This window comes from Oncorhynchus clarkii, chromosome 12, assembly GCF_045791955.1.
Source record: "Oncorhynchus clarkii lewisi isolate Uvic-CL-2024 chromosome 12, UVic_Ocla_1.0, whole genome shotgun sequence".
NCBI lineage: Eukaryota > Metazoa > Chordata > Actinopteri > Salmoniformes > Salmonidae > Oncorhynchus > Oncorhynchus clarkii.
This window is the reverse complement of record NC_092158.1, coordinates 87,092,980-87,110,618: the sequence shown is the minus strand read 5'-3', so window position 1 is coordinate 87,110,618 and position 17,639 is coordinate 87,092,980. Positions and strand designations below refer to the sequence as shown.

The 17,639-nt window shown below is 46.9% G+C and overlaps 1 protein-coding gene across 3 annotated transcripts in view; it reads right to left on the bottom strand.

Annotated features, from left to right (window-relative positions):
- Positions 1-17,639, bottom strand: part of LOC139421577 (epsin-3-like) — a 64,898-nt gene that overhangs the window by 11,155 nt on the left and 36,104 nt on the right. For 2 of the 3 annotated variants that reach the window (XM_071172614.1, XM_071172613.1), the window contains exons 7-10: positions 16,558-16,679; positions 15,268-15,345; positions 14,429-14,518; positions 7,417-7,503 (exon numbers count right to left, since the gene is read on the bottom strand). In XM_071172614.1, the coding sequence (XP_071028715.1) occupies positions 7,417-7,503; positions 14,429-14,518; positions 15,268-15,345; positions 16,558-16,679 (377 nt within the window). The remainder of the gene's footprint in view (positions 1-7,416; positions 7,504-14,428; positions 14,519-15,267; positions 15,346-16,557; positions 16,680-17,639) is intronic. The other variant, XM_071172615.1, reaches the window with a different exon arrangement.

Sequence of the window (17,639 nt, the reverse complement as noted above, 5' to 3'; positions counted from 1 at the left end):
AATCATTAACTTCACTAGCATCCCACCTCGTCAACAGCCAGTGAAACTGCAGGGCGCCAAATTCAAAACAACAGAAATCCCATAATTAAAATTCCTCAAACATACAAGTATTTTACAGCATTTTAAAGATACACTTGTTGTAAATCCAGCCACAGTGTCCCATTTCAAAAAGGCTTGACGACGAAAGCACACCAAACGATTATGTTAGGTCAGAGCCAAGTCACAGAAAAACACAGCCATCGATAGGCAATGACTTGAAAAACTACACACCTCAGATTTCCCACTTCCTGGTTGGATTTGTTCTCAGGTTTTTGCCTGCCATACAAGTTCTGTTATACTCACAGACATCATTCAAACAGCTTTAGAAACGTCAGAGTGGTTTCTATCCAAATATACTAATCATATGCATATTCTAGCTTTTATGGCTGAGTAGCAGGCAGTTTAATTTGGGCACGCTTTTCATCCAAAATTCCCAATGCTGCCCCCTACCCTAGAGAAGTTAAACACCTCCATCATGGCAGACTGTCCACAGAGAAAGAACAGAGAAGAGTTATTGGACAGGAGGATAGTCATAGGAGTTATGGGATAGGAGGATAGTTATAGGAGTTATAGGATAGGAGGATAGTCATAGGAGTTACAGGATAGGAGGATAGTTATAGGAGTTATAGGATAGGACGATAGTTATAGGATAGGAGGATAGTTATAGGAGTTACAGGATAGGAGGATAGTTATAGGAGTTATAGGATAGGAGGATAGTTATAGGATAGGAGGATAGTTATAGGAGTTACAGGATAGGAGGATAGTTATAGGAGTTATAGGATAGGAGGGTAGTTATAGTATAAGAGGATAGTTATAGGATAGGAGGATAGTCATAGGAGTTATATGATAGGAGGGTAGTTATAGGATAGGAGGATAGTTATAGGATAGGAGGATAGTTATAGGAGTTACAGGATAGGAGGATAGTTATAGGAGTTATAGGATAGGAGGGTAGTTATAGGATAAGAGGATAGTTATAGGATAGGAGGATAGTTATAGGATAGGAGGATAGTTATAGGATAGGAGGATAGTTATAGGATAGGAGGATAGTTATAGGACTTACAGGATAGGAGGATAGTTATATGAGTTATAAGATAGGAGGATAGTTATAGGATAAGAGGATAGTTATAGGAGTTATAAGATAGGAAGATAGTCATAGGATAGGAGGATAGTTAAAGGATAGGAGGATAGTCATAGGATAGGAGGATAGTTATAGGATAGGAGGATAGTTATAAGATAGGAGCGTAGTTATAGGATAGGAGGATAGTTATAGAATAGGGGGATAGTTATAGGATAGGAGGATAGTCACAGGATTTATAAGATATATCATCTCAGCATATATTTTAGCCTTACCTATGCTTGACTCTCTACTATGGCCTCTAAAACTATGTTGGCGCTATATAGCTCATACAGAGGAGTGTGTTGACTGTTCTGGTTACTGTCTATATGGAGAGTACTATAGTGTTGACTGTTCTGGTTACTGTCTATATGGAGAGTACTATAGTGTTGACTGTTCTGGTTACTGTCTATATGGAGAGTACTATAGTGTTGACTGTTCTGGTTACTGTCTATATGGAGAGTACTATAGTGTTGACTGTTATGGTTACTGTCTATATGGAGAGTACTATAGTGTTGACTGTTATGGTTACTGTCAATATGGAGAGTACTAGAGTGTTGACTGTTCTGGTTACTGTCCATATGGAGAGTACTAGAGTGTTGACTGTTCTGGTTACTGTCTATATGGAGAGTACTAGAGTGGAGAGTACTACGGAACCCAGATACAAACAATTGGTAAAATTTTCAACAAGGCAAAAAAACATTCTGGACCATGTTCAGAACACTATTAAAGGGGAAGACCAGGCTGTCCCCCACGCTCCCTAGAGGAACTCAGACCAGGCTGTCCCCCACGCTCCCTAGAGGAACTCATATCAGGCTGTCCCCCACGCTCCCTAGAGGAACTCAGACCAGGCTGTCCCCCACGCTCCCTAGAGGAACTCATATCAGGCTGTCCCCCACGCTCCCTAGAGGAACTCAGACCAGGCTGTCCCCCACGCTCCCTAGAGGAACTCATATCAGGCTGTCCACCACGCTCCCTAGAGGAACTCAGACCAGGCTGTCCCCCACGCTCCCTAGAGGAACTCAGACCAGGGTGTCCCCCACGCTCCCTAGAGGAACTCATATCAGGCTGTCCACCACGCTCCCTAGAGGAACTCAGACCAGGCTGTCCCCCACGCTCCCTAGAGGAACTCAGACCAGGCTGTCCCCCACGCTCCCTAGAGGAACTCAGACCAGGCTGTCCCCCACGCTCCCTAGAGGAACTCATATCAGGCTGTCCACCACGCTCCCTAGAGGAACTCAGACCAGGCTGTCCCCCACGCTCCCTAGAGGAACTCAGACCAGGCTGTCCCCCACGCTCCCTAGAGGAACTCAGACCAGGGTGTCCCCCACGCTCCCTAGAGGAACTCAGACCAGGCTGTCCCCCACGCTCCCTAGAGGAACTCAGACCAGGCTGTCCCCCACGCTCCCTTGGGGAACTCAGACCAGGCTGTCCCCCACACTCCCTTGGGGAACTCAGACCAGGCTGTCCCCCACGCTTCCTTGAGAAACTCAGACCAGGCTGTCCCCCACACTCCCTTAGGGAACTCTGACCACTCTGTCCCCCACACTCCCTTAGGGAACTCAGACTAGGCTGTTCCCCACACTCCCTTGGGGAACTCAGACCATGTGATGCTATACCTCACCCCCCCCCCTCCCTGACAAGGCCATTAGGAAGTTAAAGGAGTGACAGGACACCAGGGATTGGAACACATTGAAGGACAACAAGGCCAACATACACGACTACACAGACAGGGTCACAACCCACATCAGTGGATGTGAGGAGAACTGCATACCATCAAATACTTTTCTATCACACAGCAACAACAAGCCATTGTTCACTGGTGAGCTTAGGGCTCGTCACAGTGCCAACGAGGAAGCCCACAGGCTCTCCGCTCTGCCAAAGACGACACAGGAGCAAGACCAGTGTCCTCTATGGAGAGGCCAAGATAAAGCTACAGTCAGGAATGAAGTCAGCCAGACAGCAACAGTTCTCCAGCAACAACAACTCATCTGTAAACTAAACCAGTTCTACTCCAGATTTGACTCACAAAGGCCCCTCACTGCAGAATAAACTAAACCAGTTCTACTCCAGATTTGACTCACAAAGGTCCCTCACTGCAGAATAAACTAAACCAGTTCTACTCCAGATTTGACTAACAAAGGCCCCTCACTGCAGAATAAACTAAACCAGTTCTACTCCAGATTTGACTCACAAAGGCCCCTCAATCACCAGGACAATAACCGTCCTTACCACTTCCCCCTCCCACCCATCTACCCCACCCCTCCCTCTCCAGGTTCCTTTCTCATTTACCCAGACTCTTTAGGAAACAGATCAGCAGGAAGGCTGCCGGCCCGGACAAGGTCTCTCCAGCCACACTCAAGCACTGGGCTGACCAGCTCTCCCCTGTTTTCACTGACTAATTCAACCACCAAATCACCTACAGAGCTAACAGGTACTGTCCCATCTCTAAACCATCACCTCAACCCACTACAGTCCACCTACAGAACTAACAGTACTGTCCCATCTCTAAACCATCGCCTCGACCCACTGCAGTCCACCTACAGAGCTAACAGGTACTGTCCCATCTCTAAACCATCACCTCGACCCACTACAGTCCACCTACAGAGCTAACAGGTACTGTCCCATCTCAAAACCATCACCTCGAACCCACTACAGTCCACCTACAGAGCTAACAGGTACTGTCCCATCTCTAAACCATCACCTCGACCCACTACAGTTCACCTACAGAGCTAACAGGTACTGTCCCATCTCTAAACCATCACCTCGGCCCACAACAGTCCACCTACAGAGCTAACAGGTACTGTCCCATCTCTAAACCATCACCTCGACCCACTACAGTCCACCTACAGAGCTAACAGGTACTGTTCCATCTCTAAACCATCACCTCAACCCACTACAGTCCACCTACAGAGCTAACAGGTACTGTCCCATCTCTAAACCATCACCTCGACCCACTACAGTCCACCTACAGAGCTAACAGGTACTGTCCCATCTCTAAACCATCACCACGACCCACTACAGTCCACCTACAGAGCTAACAGGTACTGTCCCATCTCTAAACCATCACCTCGACCCACTGCAGTTCACCTACAGAGCTAACAGGTACTGTCCCATCTCTAAACCATCACCTCGACCCACTACAGTCCACCTACAGAGCTAACAGGTCTGTGGTCCACGCTGTGAACATGGGCCTACACTACATCCTCAAACACCTTTGTGAGGATATTGACATAACAGAGACATATAATATAGACATAACAGAGACATATGTGAGGATATTGACATAACAGAGACATATAATATAGACATAACAGAGACATATGTGAGGATATTGTTTGTGGACTTTAGCTTTGCGTTCAATACCAATATCCCAGAACTGCTACAAGATAGACTCTCCCAGCTGAACGTGTCCAGCTGCCAGTGGATCACTGACTTCCTGACCAACAGGAAGTCGTGAAGCTGGGAAAACACCTTCCAGACTCTTTATCCCTCGGCACCTGGAGCACCGCAAGGATGCGTGCTCTCACCTCTACTGAACTCACTCTACACCAGTGACTACACCTCCAACAACGCACCTGTCAAACTACTGTAGGTTACAGAGAGTGGTGTGGTAACGGTTATATGCAGTGCCTTGCGAAAGTATTCGGCCCCCTTGAACTTTGCGACCTTTTGCCACATTTCAGGCTTCAAACATAAAGATATAAAACTGTATTTTTTTGTGAAGAATCAACAACAAGTGGGACACAATCATGAAGTGGAACATTTATTGGATATTTTAAACTTTTTTAACAAATCAAAAACTGAAAAATTGGGCGTGCAAAATTATTCAGCCCCCTTAAGTTAATACTTTGTAGCGCCACCTTTTGCTGCGATTACAGCTGTAAGTCGCTTGGGGTATGTCTCTATCAGTTTTGCACATCGAGAGACTGACATTTTTTCCCATTCCTCCTTGCAAGAGAGCATTTGTGAACAGCAGTTTTCAGTTCTTTCCACAGATTCTCGATTGGATTCAGGTCTGGATTTTGACTTGGCCATTCTAACACCTGGATATGTTTATTTTTGAACCATTCCATTGTAGATTTTGCTTTATGTTTTGGATCATTGTCTTGTTGGAAGACAAATCTCCGTCCCAGTCTCAGGTCTTTTGCAGACTCCATCAGGTTTTCTTCCAGAATGGTCCTGTATTTGGCTCCATCCATCTTCCCATCAATTTTAACCATCTTCCCTGTCCCTGCTGAAGAAAAGCAGGCCCAAACCATGATGCTGCCACCACCATGTTTGACAGTGGGGATGGTGTGTTCAGGGTGATGAGCTGTGTTGCTTTTACGCCAAACATAACGTTTTGCATTGTTGCCAAAAAGTTCAATTTTGGTTTAATCTGACCAGAGCACCTTCTTCCACATGTTTGGTGTGTCTCCCAGGTGGCTTGTGGCAAACTTTAAACAACACTTTTTATGGATATCTTTAAGAAATGGCTTTCTTCTTGCCACTCTTCCATAAAGGCCAGATTTGTGCAATATACGACTGATTGTTGTCCTATGGACAGAGTCTCCCACCTCAGCTGTAGATCTCTGCAGTTCATCCAGAGTGATCATGGGCCTCTTGGCTGCATCTCTGATCAGTCTTCTCCTTGTATGAGCTGAAAGTTTAGAGGGACGGCCAGGTCTTGGTAGATTTACAGTGGTCTGATACTCCTTCCATTTCAATATTATCGCTTGCACAGTGCTCCTTGGGATGTTTAAAGCTTGGGAAATATTTTTGTATCCAAATCCGGCTTTAAACTTCTTCACAACAGTATCTCGGACCTGCCTGGTGTGTTCCTTGTTCTTCATGATGCTCTCTGCGCTTTTAACGGACCTCTGAGTGCAGGTGCATTTATACGGAGACTTGATTACACACAGGTGGATTGTATTTATCATCATTAGTCATTTAGGTCAACATTGGATCATTCAGAGATCCTCACTGAACTTCTGGAGAGAGTTTGCTGCACTGAAAGTAAAGGGGCTGAATAATTTTGCACGCCCAATTTTTCAGTTTTTGATTTGTTAAAAAAGTTTGAAATATCCAATAAATGTCGTTCCACTTCATGATTGTGTCCCACTTGTTGTTGATTCTTCACAAAAAAATACAGTTTTATATCTTTATGTTTGAAGCCTGAAATGTGGCAAAAGGTCGCAAAGTTCAAGGGGGCCGAATACTTTCGCAAGGCACTGTACTGTAGGTTACATTGAGTGGTGTGGTAACTGTTATATACTGTAGGTTAGATGGTGTGGTAACTGTTATATACTGTAGGTTAGATGGTGTGGTAACTGTTATATACTGTAGGTTAGATGGTGTGGTAACTGTTATATACTGTAGGTTAGATGGTGTGGTAACTGTTATATACTGTAGGTTAGATGGTGTGGTAACTGTTATATACTGTAGGTTATATAGAGTTGTGTGGTAACTGTTATATACTGTAGGTTAGATGGTGTGGTAACTGTTATATACTGTAGGTTAGATGGTGTGGTAACTGTTATATACTGTAGGTTAGATGGTGTGGTAACTGTTATATACTGTAGGTTATATAGAGTGGTGTGGTAACTGTTATATACTGTAGGTTAGATGGTGTGGTAACTGTTATATACTGTAGGTTAGATGGTGTGGTAACTGTTATATACTGTAGGTTAGATGGTGTGGTAACTGTTATATACTGTAGGTTAGATGGTGTGGTAACTGTTATATACTGTAGGTTAGATGGTGTGGTAACTGTTATATACTGTAGGTTATATAGAGTGGTGTGGTAACTGTTATATACTGTAGGTTAGATAGAGTGGTGTGGTAACTGTTATATACTGTAGGTTAGATGGTGTGGTAACTGTTATATACTGTAGGTTATATAGAGTGGTGTGGTAACTGTTATATACTGTAGGTTAGATGGTGTGGTAACTGATATATACTGTAGGTTAGATGGTGTGGTAACTGTTATATACTGTAGGTTATATAGAGTGGTGTGGTAACTGTTATATACTGTAGGTTATATAGAGTGGTGTGGTAACTGTTATATACTGTAGGTTATATAGAGTGGTGTGGTAACTGTTATATACTGTAGGTTAGATGGTGTGGTAACTGTTATATACTGTAGGTTATATAGAGTGGTGTGGTAACTGTTATATACTGTAGGTTAGATGGTGTGGTAACTGTTATATACTGTAGGTTAGATGGTGTGGTAACTGTTATATACTGTAGGTTAGATGGTGTGGTGTGGTAACTGTTCCTACCCCAATTCCACCAGACGCCGCCTCTCGTTTACTCTCCTCCAGAGCTTTTTGGAGCAACGACTCGTCTCCTTGGCGACTCCGTTGCTCCTGGCAACACACACAGACACATGGAAGCTGTTAGGCATGACATGGCTCGGAGACAAGCTCACTGATTCTAACACACACACGTTTTCTGTCTACCAAATGGCCCCCTATTTCCATATGCAGTGCATTATGGGTCTAAAGTAGTGCACTATATAGGGAATAGGGCCCTGGTCTAAAGTAGTACTAACTCAGAGAAACGCGTGGTTAGACAACACAGACCACAACAACACAGACTACTAGACCACAACAACACAGACTACTAGACCACAACAACACAGACTACTAGACCACAACAACACAGACTACTAGACCACACCAACACAGACTACTAGACCACAACAACACAGACTACTAGACCACAACAACACAGACTACTAGACCACAACAGCACCGACTACTAGACCACAACAACACAGACTACTAGACCACAACAACACAGACTACTAGACCACAACAACACAGACTACTAGACCACAACAACACAGACTACTAGACCACAACAACACAGACTACTAGACCACAACAACACAGACTACTAGACCACAACAACACAGACTACTAGACCACAACAACACAGACTTCTAGACCACAACAACACAGACTACTAGACCACAACAACACAGACTACTAGACCACAACAACACAGACTACTAGACCACAACAACACAGACTACTAGACCACAACAACACAGACTACTAGACCACAACAACACAGACTACTAGACCACAACAACACAGACTACTAGACCACAACAACACAGACTACTAGACCACAACAACAACTGACTCCCCACACTGACTCCCACATACTGACTCCACACATAGTCAGACATACGCATAGACACAACACATAGACACAACACATACACATAGACACAACACATACACATAGACACAACACATAGACACAACACATACACATAGACACAACACATACACATAGACACAACACATGCACATAGACACAACACATACACATAGACACAACACATACACATAGACACAACACATACACATAGACACAACACATACACATAGACACAACACATACACATAGACACAACACATACACATAGACACAACACATAGACATAGACACAACACATACACATAGACACAACAGATACACATAGACACAACACATACACATAGACACAACACATACACATAGACACAACAGATACACATAGACACAACACATACACATAGACACAACACATACACATAGACACAACAGATACACATAGACACAACACATACACATAGACACAACACATGCACATAGACACAACACATAGACACAACACATACACATAGACACAACACATAGACACAACACATACACATAGACACAACACATACACATAGACACAACACATAGACACAACACATACACATAGACACAACACATACACATAGACACAACACATACACATAGACACAACACATACACATAGACACAACACATGCACATAGACACAACACATAGACACAACACATAGACACAACACATACACATAGACACAACACATACACATAGACACAACACATGCACATAGACACAACACATGCACATAGACACAACACATACACATAGACACAACACATAGACACAACACATACACATAGACACAACACATACACATAGACACAACACATGCACATAGACACAACACATACACATAGACACAACACATACACATAGACACAACACATACACATAGACACAACACATACACATAGACACAACGGGTCACACAACAACAACAACACGTGTCTAGAAGCTGGACAAGACATCAGAGAGAGAGAGGGGGGGGTAGAGAGAGAGAGAGAGAGAGGGGGGGGGGTAGAGAGAGAGAGGGGGGGGGTAGAGAGAGAGGGGGTGGAGAGAGAGGAGGGGTAGAGACAGAGAGAGGGGGGGTAGAGAGAGAGGGGGTGGAGAGAGAGGGGGGGTAGAGACAGAGAGAGGGGGGGGTAGAGAGAGAGGGGGTGGAGAGAGAGGGGGGGTAGAGACAGAGAGAGGGGGGGTAGAGAGAGAGGGGGTGGAGAGAGAGAGGGGGGGGTTGAGAGAGAGGGGGGGTAGAGACAGAGAGAGGGGGGGGGGTAGAGACAGAGAGAGGGGGGGGTAGAGAGAGAGGGGGTGGAGAGAGAGGGGGGGGTAGAGACAGAGAGAGGGGGGGGTCGAGAGAGAGGGGGGGTGGGGGTAGAGACAGAGAGAGGGGGGGTAGAGAGAGAGTCTACTCCGGTCAGAGAAGAGAGGAGAGCACCAGTCACTCAGTGAGTAACTGCTCCCATTGTGCCACCCTGGCAGAGAGAGGGGGGAGAGGGGGGGGGGCTAGATAGAGAGAGAGGGGGTGGAGAGAGAGGGGGGGTAGAGACAGAGAGAGGGGGGGTAGAGAGAGAGAGGGGGGGGGTAGAGACAGAGAGAGGGGGGGTAGAGAGAGACAGAGAGAGGGGGGGGTAGAGAGGGGGGGGGGGGGGTAGAGACAGTGAGGGGGGGGTAGAGAGGGAGAGAAGGGGGGTAGAGAGAGAGAGGGGGGGTAGAGACAGAGAGGGGGGGTAGAGAGAGACAGAGAGGGGGGGTAGAGACAGAGAGAGAAGGTGGGTAGAGACAGAGAGAGGGGGGTAGAGACAGAGAGAGGGGGGGTAGAGAGAGAGGGGGGGTAGAGACAGAGAGAGGGGGTAGAGACAGAGAGGGGGGGTAGAGAGAGAGAGAAGGGGGGTAGAGAGAGGGGGGGGGGGTAGAGACAGAGTTCCCAGTCTAGAGGAACAGAGTGGGTTCCCAGTCTAGAGAAACAGAGTGAGTTCCCAGTCTAGAGAAACAGAGTGAGTTCCTAGTCAAGAGAAACAGAGTGAGTTCCCAGTCAATAGAAGCAGAGTGAGTTCCCTGTCAAGAGAAGCAGAGTGAGTTCCCAGTCAAGAGAAACAGAGTGAGTTCCCAGTCTAGAGAAACAGAGTGAGTTCCCAGTCTAGAGAAACAGAGTGAGTTCCCAGTCAATAGAAGCAGAGTGAGTTCCCTGTCAAGAGAAGCAGAGTGAGTTCCCAGTCAAGAGAAACAGAGTGAGTTCCCAGTCTAGAGAAACAGAGTGAGTTCCCAGTCTAGAGAAGCATACTAGACCACAACAACACAGACTACTAGACCACAACAACACAGACTACTAGACCACAACAACAACTGACTCCCCACACTGACTCCCACATACTGACTCCACACATAGTCAGACATACGCATAGACACAACACATAGACACAACACATACACATAGACACAACACATACACATAGACACAACACATAGACACAACACATACACATAGACACAACACATACACATAGACACAACACATACACATAGACACAACACATACACATAGACACAACACATACACATAGACACAACACATACACATAGACACAACACATGCACATAGACACAACACATGCACATAGACACAACACATACACATAGACACAACACATACACATAGACACAACACATACACATAGACACAACACATACACATAGACACAACACATACACATAGACACAACACATACACATAGACACAACACATAGACATAGACACAACACATACACATAGACACAACACATGCACATAGACACAACACATAGACACAACACATACACATAGACACAACACATAGACACAACACATACACATAGACACAACACATACACATAGACACAACACATACACATAGACACAACACATACACATAGACACAACACATACACATAGACACAACACATGCACATAGACACAACACATACACATAGACACAACAGATACACATAGACACAACACATACACATAGACACAACACATACACATAGACAAAACAGATACACATAGACACAACACATACACATAGACACAACACATACACATAGACACAACAGATACACATAGACACAACACATACACATAGACACAACACATGCACATAGACACAACACATAGACACAACACATACACATAGACACAACACATAGACACAACACATACACATAGACACAACACATACACATAGACACAACACATACACATAGACACAACACATACACATAGACACAACACATACACATAGACACAACACATGCACATAGACACAACACATAGACACAACACAGACACAACACATACACATAGACACAACACATACACATAGACACAACACATGCACATAGACACAACACATAGACACAACACATACACATAGACACAACACATACACATAGACACAACACATACACATAGACACAACACATAGACACAACACATACACATAGACACAACACATACACATAGACACAACACATGCACATAGACACAACACATACACATAGACACAACACATACACATAGACACAACACATACACATAGACACAACACATACACATAGACACAACACATACACATAGACACAACACATACACATAGACACAACGGGTCACACAACAACAACAACACGTGTCTAGAAGCTGGACAAGACATCAGAGAGAGAGAGGGGGGGGGTAGAGAGAGAGAGAGAGAGAGGGGGGGGTAGAGAGAGAGAGGGGGGGGGTAGAGAGAGAGGGGGGTGGAGAGAGAGGAGGGGTAGAGACAGAGAGAGGGGGGGTAGAGAGAGAGGGGGTGGAGAGAGAGGGGGGGTAGAGACAGAGAGAGGGGGGGTAGAGAGAGAGGGGGTGGAGAGAGAGGGGGGGTAGAGACAGAGAGAGGGGGGGTAGAGAGAGAGGGGGCGGAGAGAGAGAGGGGGGGGTTGAGAGAGAGGGGGTGGAGAGAGAGTGGGGGTAGAGACAGAGAGAGGGGGGGGGGTAGAGACAGAGAGAGGGGGGGGTAGAGAGAGAGGGGGTGGAGAGAGAGGGGGGGGTAGAGACAGAGAGAGGGGGGGGTCGAGAGAGAGGGGGGGTGGGGGTAGAGACAGAGAGAGGGGGGGTAGAGAGAGAGTCTACTCCGGTCAGAGAAGAGAGGAGAGCACCAGTCACTCAGTGAGTAACTGCTCCCATTGTGCCACCCTGGCAGAGAGAGGGGGGAGAGGGGGGGGGGGCTAGATAGAGAGAGAGGGGGTGGAGAGAGAGGGGGGGTAGAGACAGAGAGAGGGGGGGTAGAGAGAGAGAGGGGGGGGGTAGAGACAGAGAGAGGGGGGGTAGAGAGAGACAGAGAGAGGGGGGGGTAGAGAGGGGGGGGGGGGTAGAGACAGTGAGGGGGGGGTAGAGAGGGAGAGAAGGGGGGTAGAGAGAGAGAGGGGGGGTAGAGACAGAGAGGGGGGGTAGAGAGAGACAGAGAGGGGGGGTAGAGACAGAGAGAGAAGGTGGGTAGAGACAGAGAGAGGGGGGTAGAGACAGAGAGAGGGGGGGTAGAGAGAGAGGGGGGGTAGAGACAGAGAGAGGGGGTAGAGACAGAGAGGGGGGGTAGAGAGAGAGAGAAGGGGGGTAGAGAGAGGGGGGGGGGTAGAGACAGAGTTCCCAGTCTAGAGGAACAGAGTGGGTTCCCAGTCTAGAGAAACAGAGTGAGTTCCCAGTCTAGAGAAACAGAGTGAGTTCCTAGTCAAGAGAAACAGAGTGAGTTCCCAGTCAATAGAAGCAGAGTGAGTTCCCTGTCAAGAGAAGCAGAGTGAGTTCCCAGTCAAGAGAAACAGAGTGAGTTCCCAGTCTAGAGAAACAGAGTGAGTTCCCAGTCAATAGAAGCAGAGTGAGTTCCCTGCCAAGAGAAGCAGAGTGAGTTCCCAGTCAAGAGAAACAGAGTGAGTTCCCAGTCTAGAGAAACAGAGTGAGTTCCAAGTCTACAGGAACAGAGTGGGTTCCCAGTCTAGAGAAACAGAGTGAGTTCCCAGTCTAGAGGAACAGAGTGAGTTCCCAGTCCAGAGAAACAGAGTGAGTTCCCAGTCTAGAGAAGCAGAGTGAGTTCCCAGTCTAGAGAAACAGAGTGAGTTCCCAGTCAAGAGAAACAGAGTGAGTTCCCAGTCAAGAGAAACAGAGTGGGTTCCCTGTCAAGAGAAACAGAGTGAGTTCCCAGTCTAGAGAAACAGAGTGAGTTCCTAGTCAAGAGAAACAGAGTGAGTTCCCAGTCAAGAGAAACAGTGAGTTCCCTGTCAAGAGAAACAGAGTGAGTTCCCAGTCCAGAGAAACAGAGTGAGTTCCCAGTCCAGAGAAACAGAGTGAGTTCCCAGTCTAGAGAAACAGAGTGAGTTCCCAGTCTACAGGAACAGAGTGGGTTCCCAGTCTAGAGGAACAGAGTGAGTTCCCAGTCCAGAGAAACAGAGTGAGTTCCCAGTCTAGAGAAACAGAGTGAGTTCCCAGTCTAGAGAAGCATAGTGAGTTCCCAGTCCAGAGAAACAGAGTGAGTTCCCAGTCTAGAGAAGCAGAGTGAGTTCCCAGTCTAGAGAAACAGAGTGAGTTCTCAGTCTAGAGAAACAGAGTGAGTTCCCAGTCTAGAGAAGCAGAGTGAGTTCCCAGTCTAGAGAAGCAGAGTGAGTTCCCAGTCTAGAGAAACAGAGTGAGTTCCCAGTCTAGAGAAGCAGAGTGAGTTCCCAGTCTAGAGGGTAAAACATTGACCCGGTGATGAGCAGCCAGACAGACAGACAGACAGAAGGAAAGGAAGACAGAGAGGTGTTGAGCAGAGCTGAAGGACCCAAAGGTTTAAAGACACAGGGGGCTCAGGGGGAGAGAACACCTCTCAGTGGGCTAAACCTAGTCCCTATGTAGTGCACTACTTTGGGCCAGAGACCTATGTGGCTAGTCTGGTCAAGCAGTCTGACCTCTTGCACTCACGTTTCTGTCTCACTCCGCCATAATGTGAGCTGGCGAGATCAGGCCGGTTCTACCAGGCCACTATAGCGCAGTGCACTACATAGTGACTAGGATGCCATCTGGGACAGGACCAGGGGCACTACCGGGGGCACTACCTGCTGGTGCTCCTCTTTGCTCAGGCTCAGGGCGATCTGGAGCTGTCTCTCTTCATCCATATCCAAGGCAACCGGAGGAGGCGAGGCCGGCTATAAGGGAGCCAATCGGTGGAGTGGAGGAGGGGAAATACAAATCAGTCGTTGGTGGATAAATAAAAACACTTCCTAACCTGCCTTGATATTCACATTGGTGCGGTTCCAAGTTGTCTTTTTTACAGACGCACTGCGAATCTCAGAACAACGCTGTATCACATCATGTGGTTGCTGAGATGTGCAAAATAGATGACCTGGAACGCCACCATTGTTGATAAATTTGACCCTCCCCAAGACAGGGATTGGCGTGTACACCAGAAGAGGTCAGAGGGCGGGATCTCATACCATTGGTCTAAAGAGAGAGGGAGATGGTGCTATTGGTTAGTGGAAACAGAAGGATGCAGCCTTATCCAATCTGTGACGAGAGAAAAGGTGCAGCACAGCAGGCTGCTTGGCTGTTCAGGAACCAGTTCATTTGACCCACAGGTCTAAGAGAGTGAGCGAGAGAGTGAGCGAGAGAGTGAGAGACAGAGAGAGAGAGAGACAGAGAGAGAGCTTGCAGCAGCAGGAGGTAGAATGGTTTGGTTAGGGTTAGGGTTTAGCATTGCAAAATTCTCGTAACCTTCCTGAAATTCCCTAATTTCCCAGAAATCCCAGTTGAAAGATTCCCAGAATCAGGAGGGAGAGAGATTTCCAAACGGGATTTATGGGAAACCTGGGAATTTTGGGGAATGTTTCTGGATTTTTCCAACCCTAGTTAGGGTATGAGGATGCAGGGGGCTCGTGGGGCTACATCTCAGCAGTACCTTCTGAGCTTCCTCCTTGCTGAGGCTCAGGGCGATCTGGAGCTGAGTCTGTTCATCAATGTCCACCGGGGGAGCAGGCTGGAGTGTTAAAGGGGGTGGTGTTATTAGCAGGGCTGACTGCACTCAAAACACTACTGCTTTTCATGTGTTTCTAGTCAGGGATCAGGGACACCAGGTGACTCCGGCCCATAAATGACCTCAAAACACTTCTACTTTTCATGTGTTTCTAGTCAGGGATCAGGGACACCAGGTGACTCCGGCCCATAAATGACCTCAAAACACTTCTGCTTTTCATGTGTTTCTAGTCAGGCATCAGGGACACCAGGTGACTCCGGCCCATAAATTACATTGATGAATTAACGGGTAGAAAAGAACACCTGAAATCATTTGTCTCTCGACAGCCAGTAGATCAATAAACTCTGTGTTAGGAGTTGGACTAACATCTGGAAATTGAAAGTCTGTAAAAGTTGACCAATATTCAGCTTATAAAGTTAGTCAACAATGAGTTTTTGTGTGTTTTACAAAAGGACCTAAGATATTGTAGTGTTGTACAAAAGGACCGAAGATATTGTGTGTGTTTTACAAAATGACCTAAGATATTGTGGTGTTGAACAAAAGGACCTAAGATATTGTGGTGTTGAACAAAAGGACCTAAGATATTGTGGTGTTGAACAAAAGGACCTAAGATATTGTAGTGTGTTTTATAAAAGGAGCTAAGTGTTTTTCAGTTCCAGGCCTCGGTGCAGAATGCACCATCTAACAACACAGAGACACAGAGGCCATTCAGTGCCATCAATACCAGGCTAGCTAACAGCGGATCAATACCAGGCTAGCTAACAGTGCCATCAATACCAGGCTAGCTAACAATGGATCAATAGCTCCACCCTGTTCAGTCCAGTCACTCATTCACTCAGCACAGCTGCCGGCGGATCACTCTGCAGCATCGCACTCTGTCATTGGCCAGGTCGGCGGCCAACTCTGAGTATCGGTGTCTTTGATTGGCCAGGTGTTATAGATCGCATCACATGGAGAGAGGGGTGATGTTGGTTTCTATTTAAGGCTCAGTGAAATGGATGACACTTAGAGGACAGAGAGAGAGAGAAAGAGAGAGAGCGAGAGACTTGAGCTCTGCAGGGGAGTGTGTATGAGTGGGAGGGAGGCAGCCACGTTTATAACATTCTCACACTGCATGTAGTCAGAGTGTGTCAGTGCCTCTTGTTCAGTGTGTGTGTGTGTGGGTGTGTGTGTGTGTGTGTGTGTGTGTGTGTACTGTGTGAGTGTGTGTGTTACCTTTTCACTCTCCTCTCGGCTCATGGCCAGAGCCAGCTGCAGTTGTAGCTCCTCCTCCCCGCTGGTCTGTGGGCGGGCCTGCTCCATGTCTGATGCGGCACGGCGAGGAGAGGAAGAGGTGGCTGGGAGGAGGAAGAGGAGGAAAGAGGGAGGGAGTGGAGAAAGAGAGAGAGAAAGAGGAGGGAGGTGGCAGAAGAGAGGTAGAGAGAAAGAGAGGGAGGGAGGAGGGAGATGTGGGGGAGAGAGGGGCAGGTGGCAGAGGAGAGAGAGAGAGTGTGTGATTTTTAAGAGCAGAGTTTTAGTAGAGAGAGCTGGGTTTGCATGTTAAGTCTGCTGTCCAACCACTGTGTGTTGTGTTATTCCAGCAGGCCTGTGTTGGCATGGCATGCTCTGCCTTGGTCTGCAAGACTGCACCCCAAATGGCCCCCTATTGTCTATTTAGTGCACTACTTTTGACTATGGACCCTGGTCCTAAGTAGTGCACTATATAGGGAATAGGGGGCCATTAGGGACAGATCCTAACTGCTGCTCTCTGCCTCCTGCACTAGGAACAATGGTGGCTTTTGTGGAGTAGGTAAAGGAGGTATTTTTTCATTTTAATTTGATTTTACCTTTAACTTGGCAAGTCAGTTAAGAACAAATTCTTATTTTCAATGACGGCCTACCAGGGAACAGTGGGTTAACTGCCTTGTTCAGGGGCAGAACCACAGATTTTTTACCTTGTCAGCTCGGGGATTTCGGTTACTAGTCCAACGCTCCAACCACTAGGCTAGCTGCGCCCCCCCAAGTAAAGGAGGTAGAGGAGGTAGATGAGTAGAGGGTCGAGGGGGTAGAAGGTATACTGGTGGTGGAGGAGTAGGTGGGTAGTGAGGGTAGAGGGGTAGTGGAGGTAGATATGTAGAGGGGAGAGATGGGTAGAGGAGGTGGCAGGGGCAGAGGAGTAGATGGGTTGTGAAGGTAGAGAGGTAATGGAGGTAGATATGTAGAGGGGTAGTGGAGGTAGATATGTAGAGGGGAGAGATGGGTAGGGGGTTAGAGGAGGTGGCAGGGGCAGAGGAGTAGATGGGTAGTGAGGGTAGAGG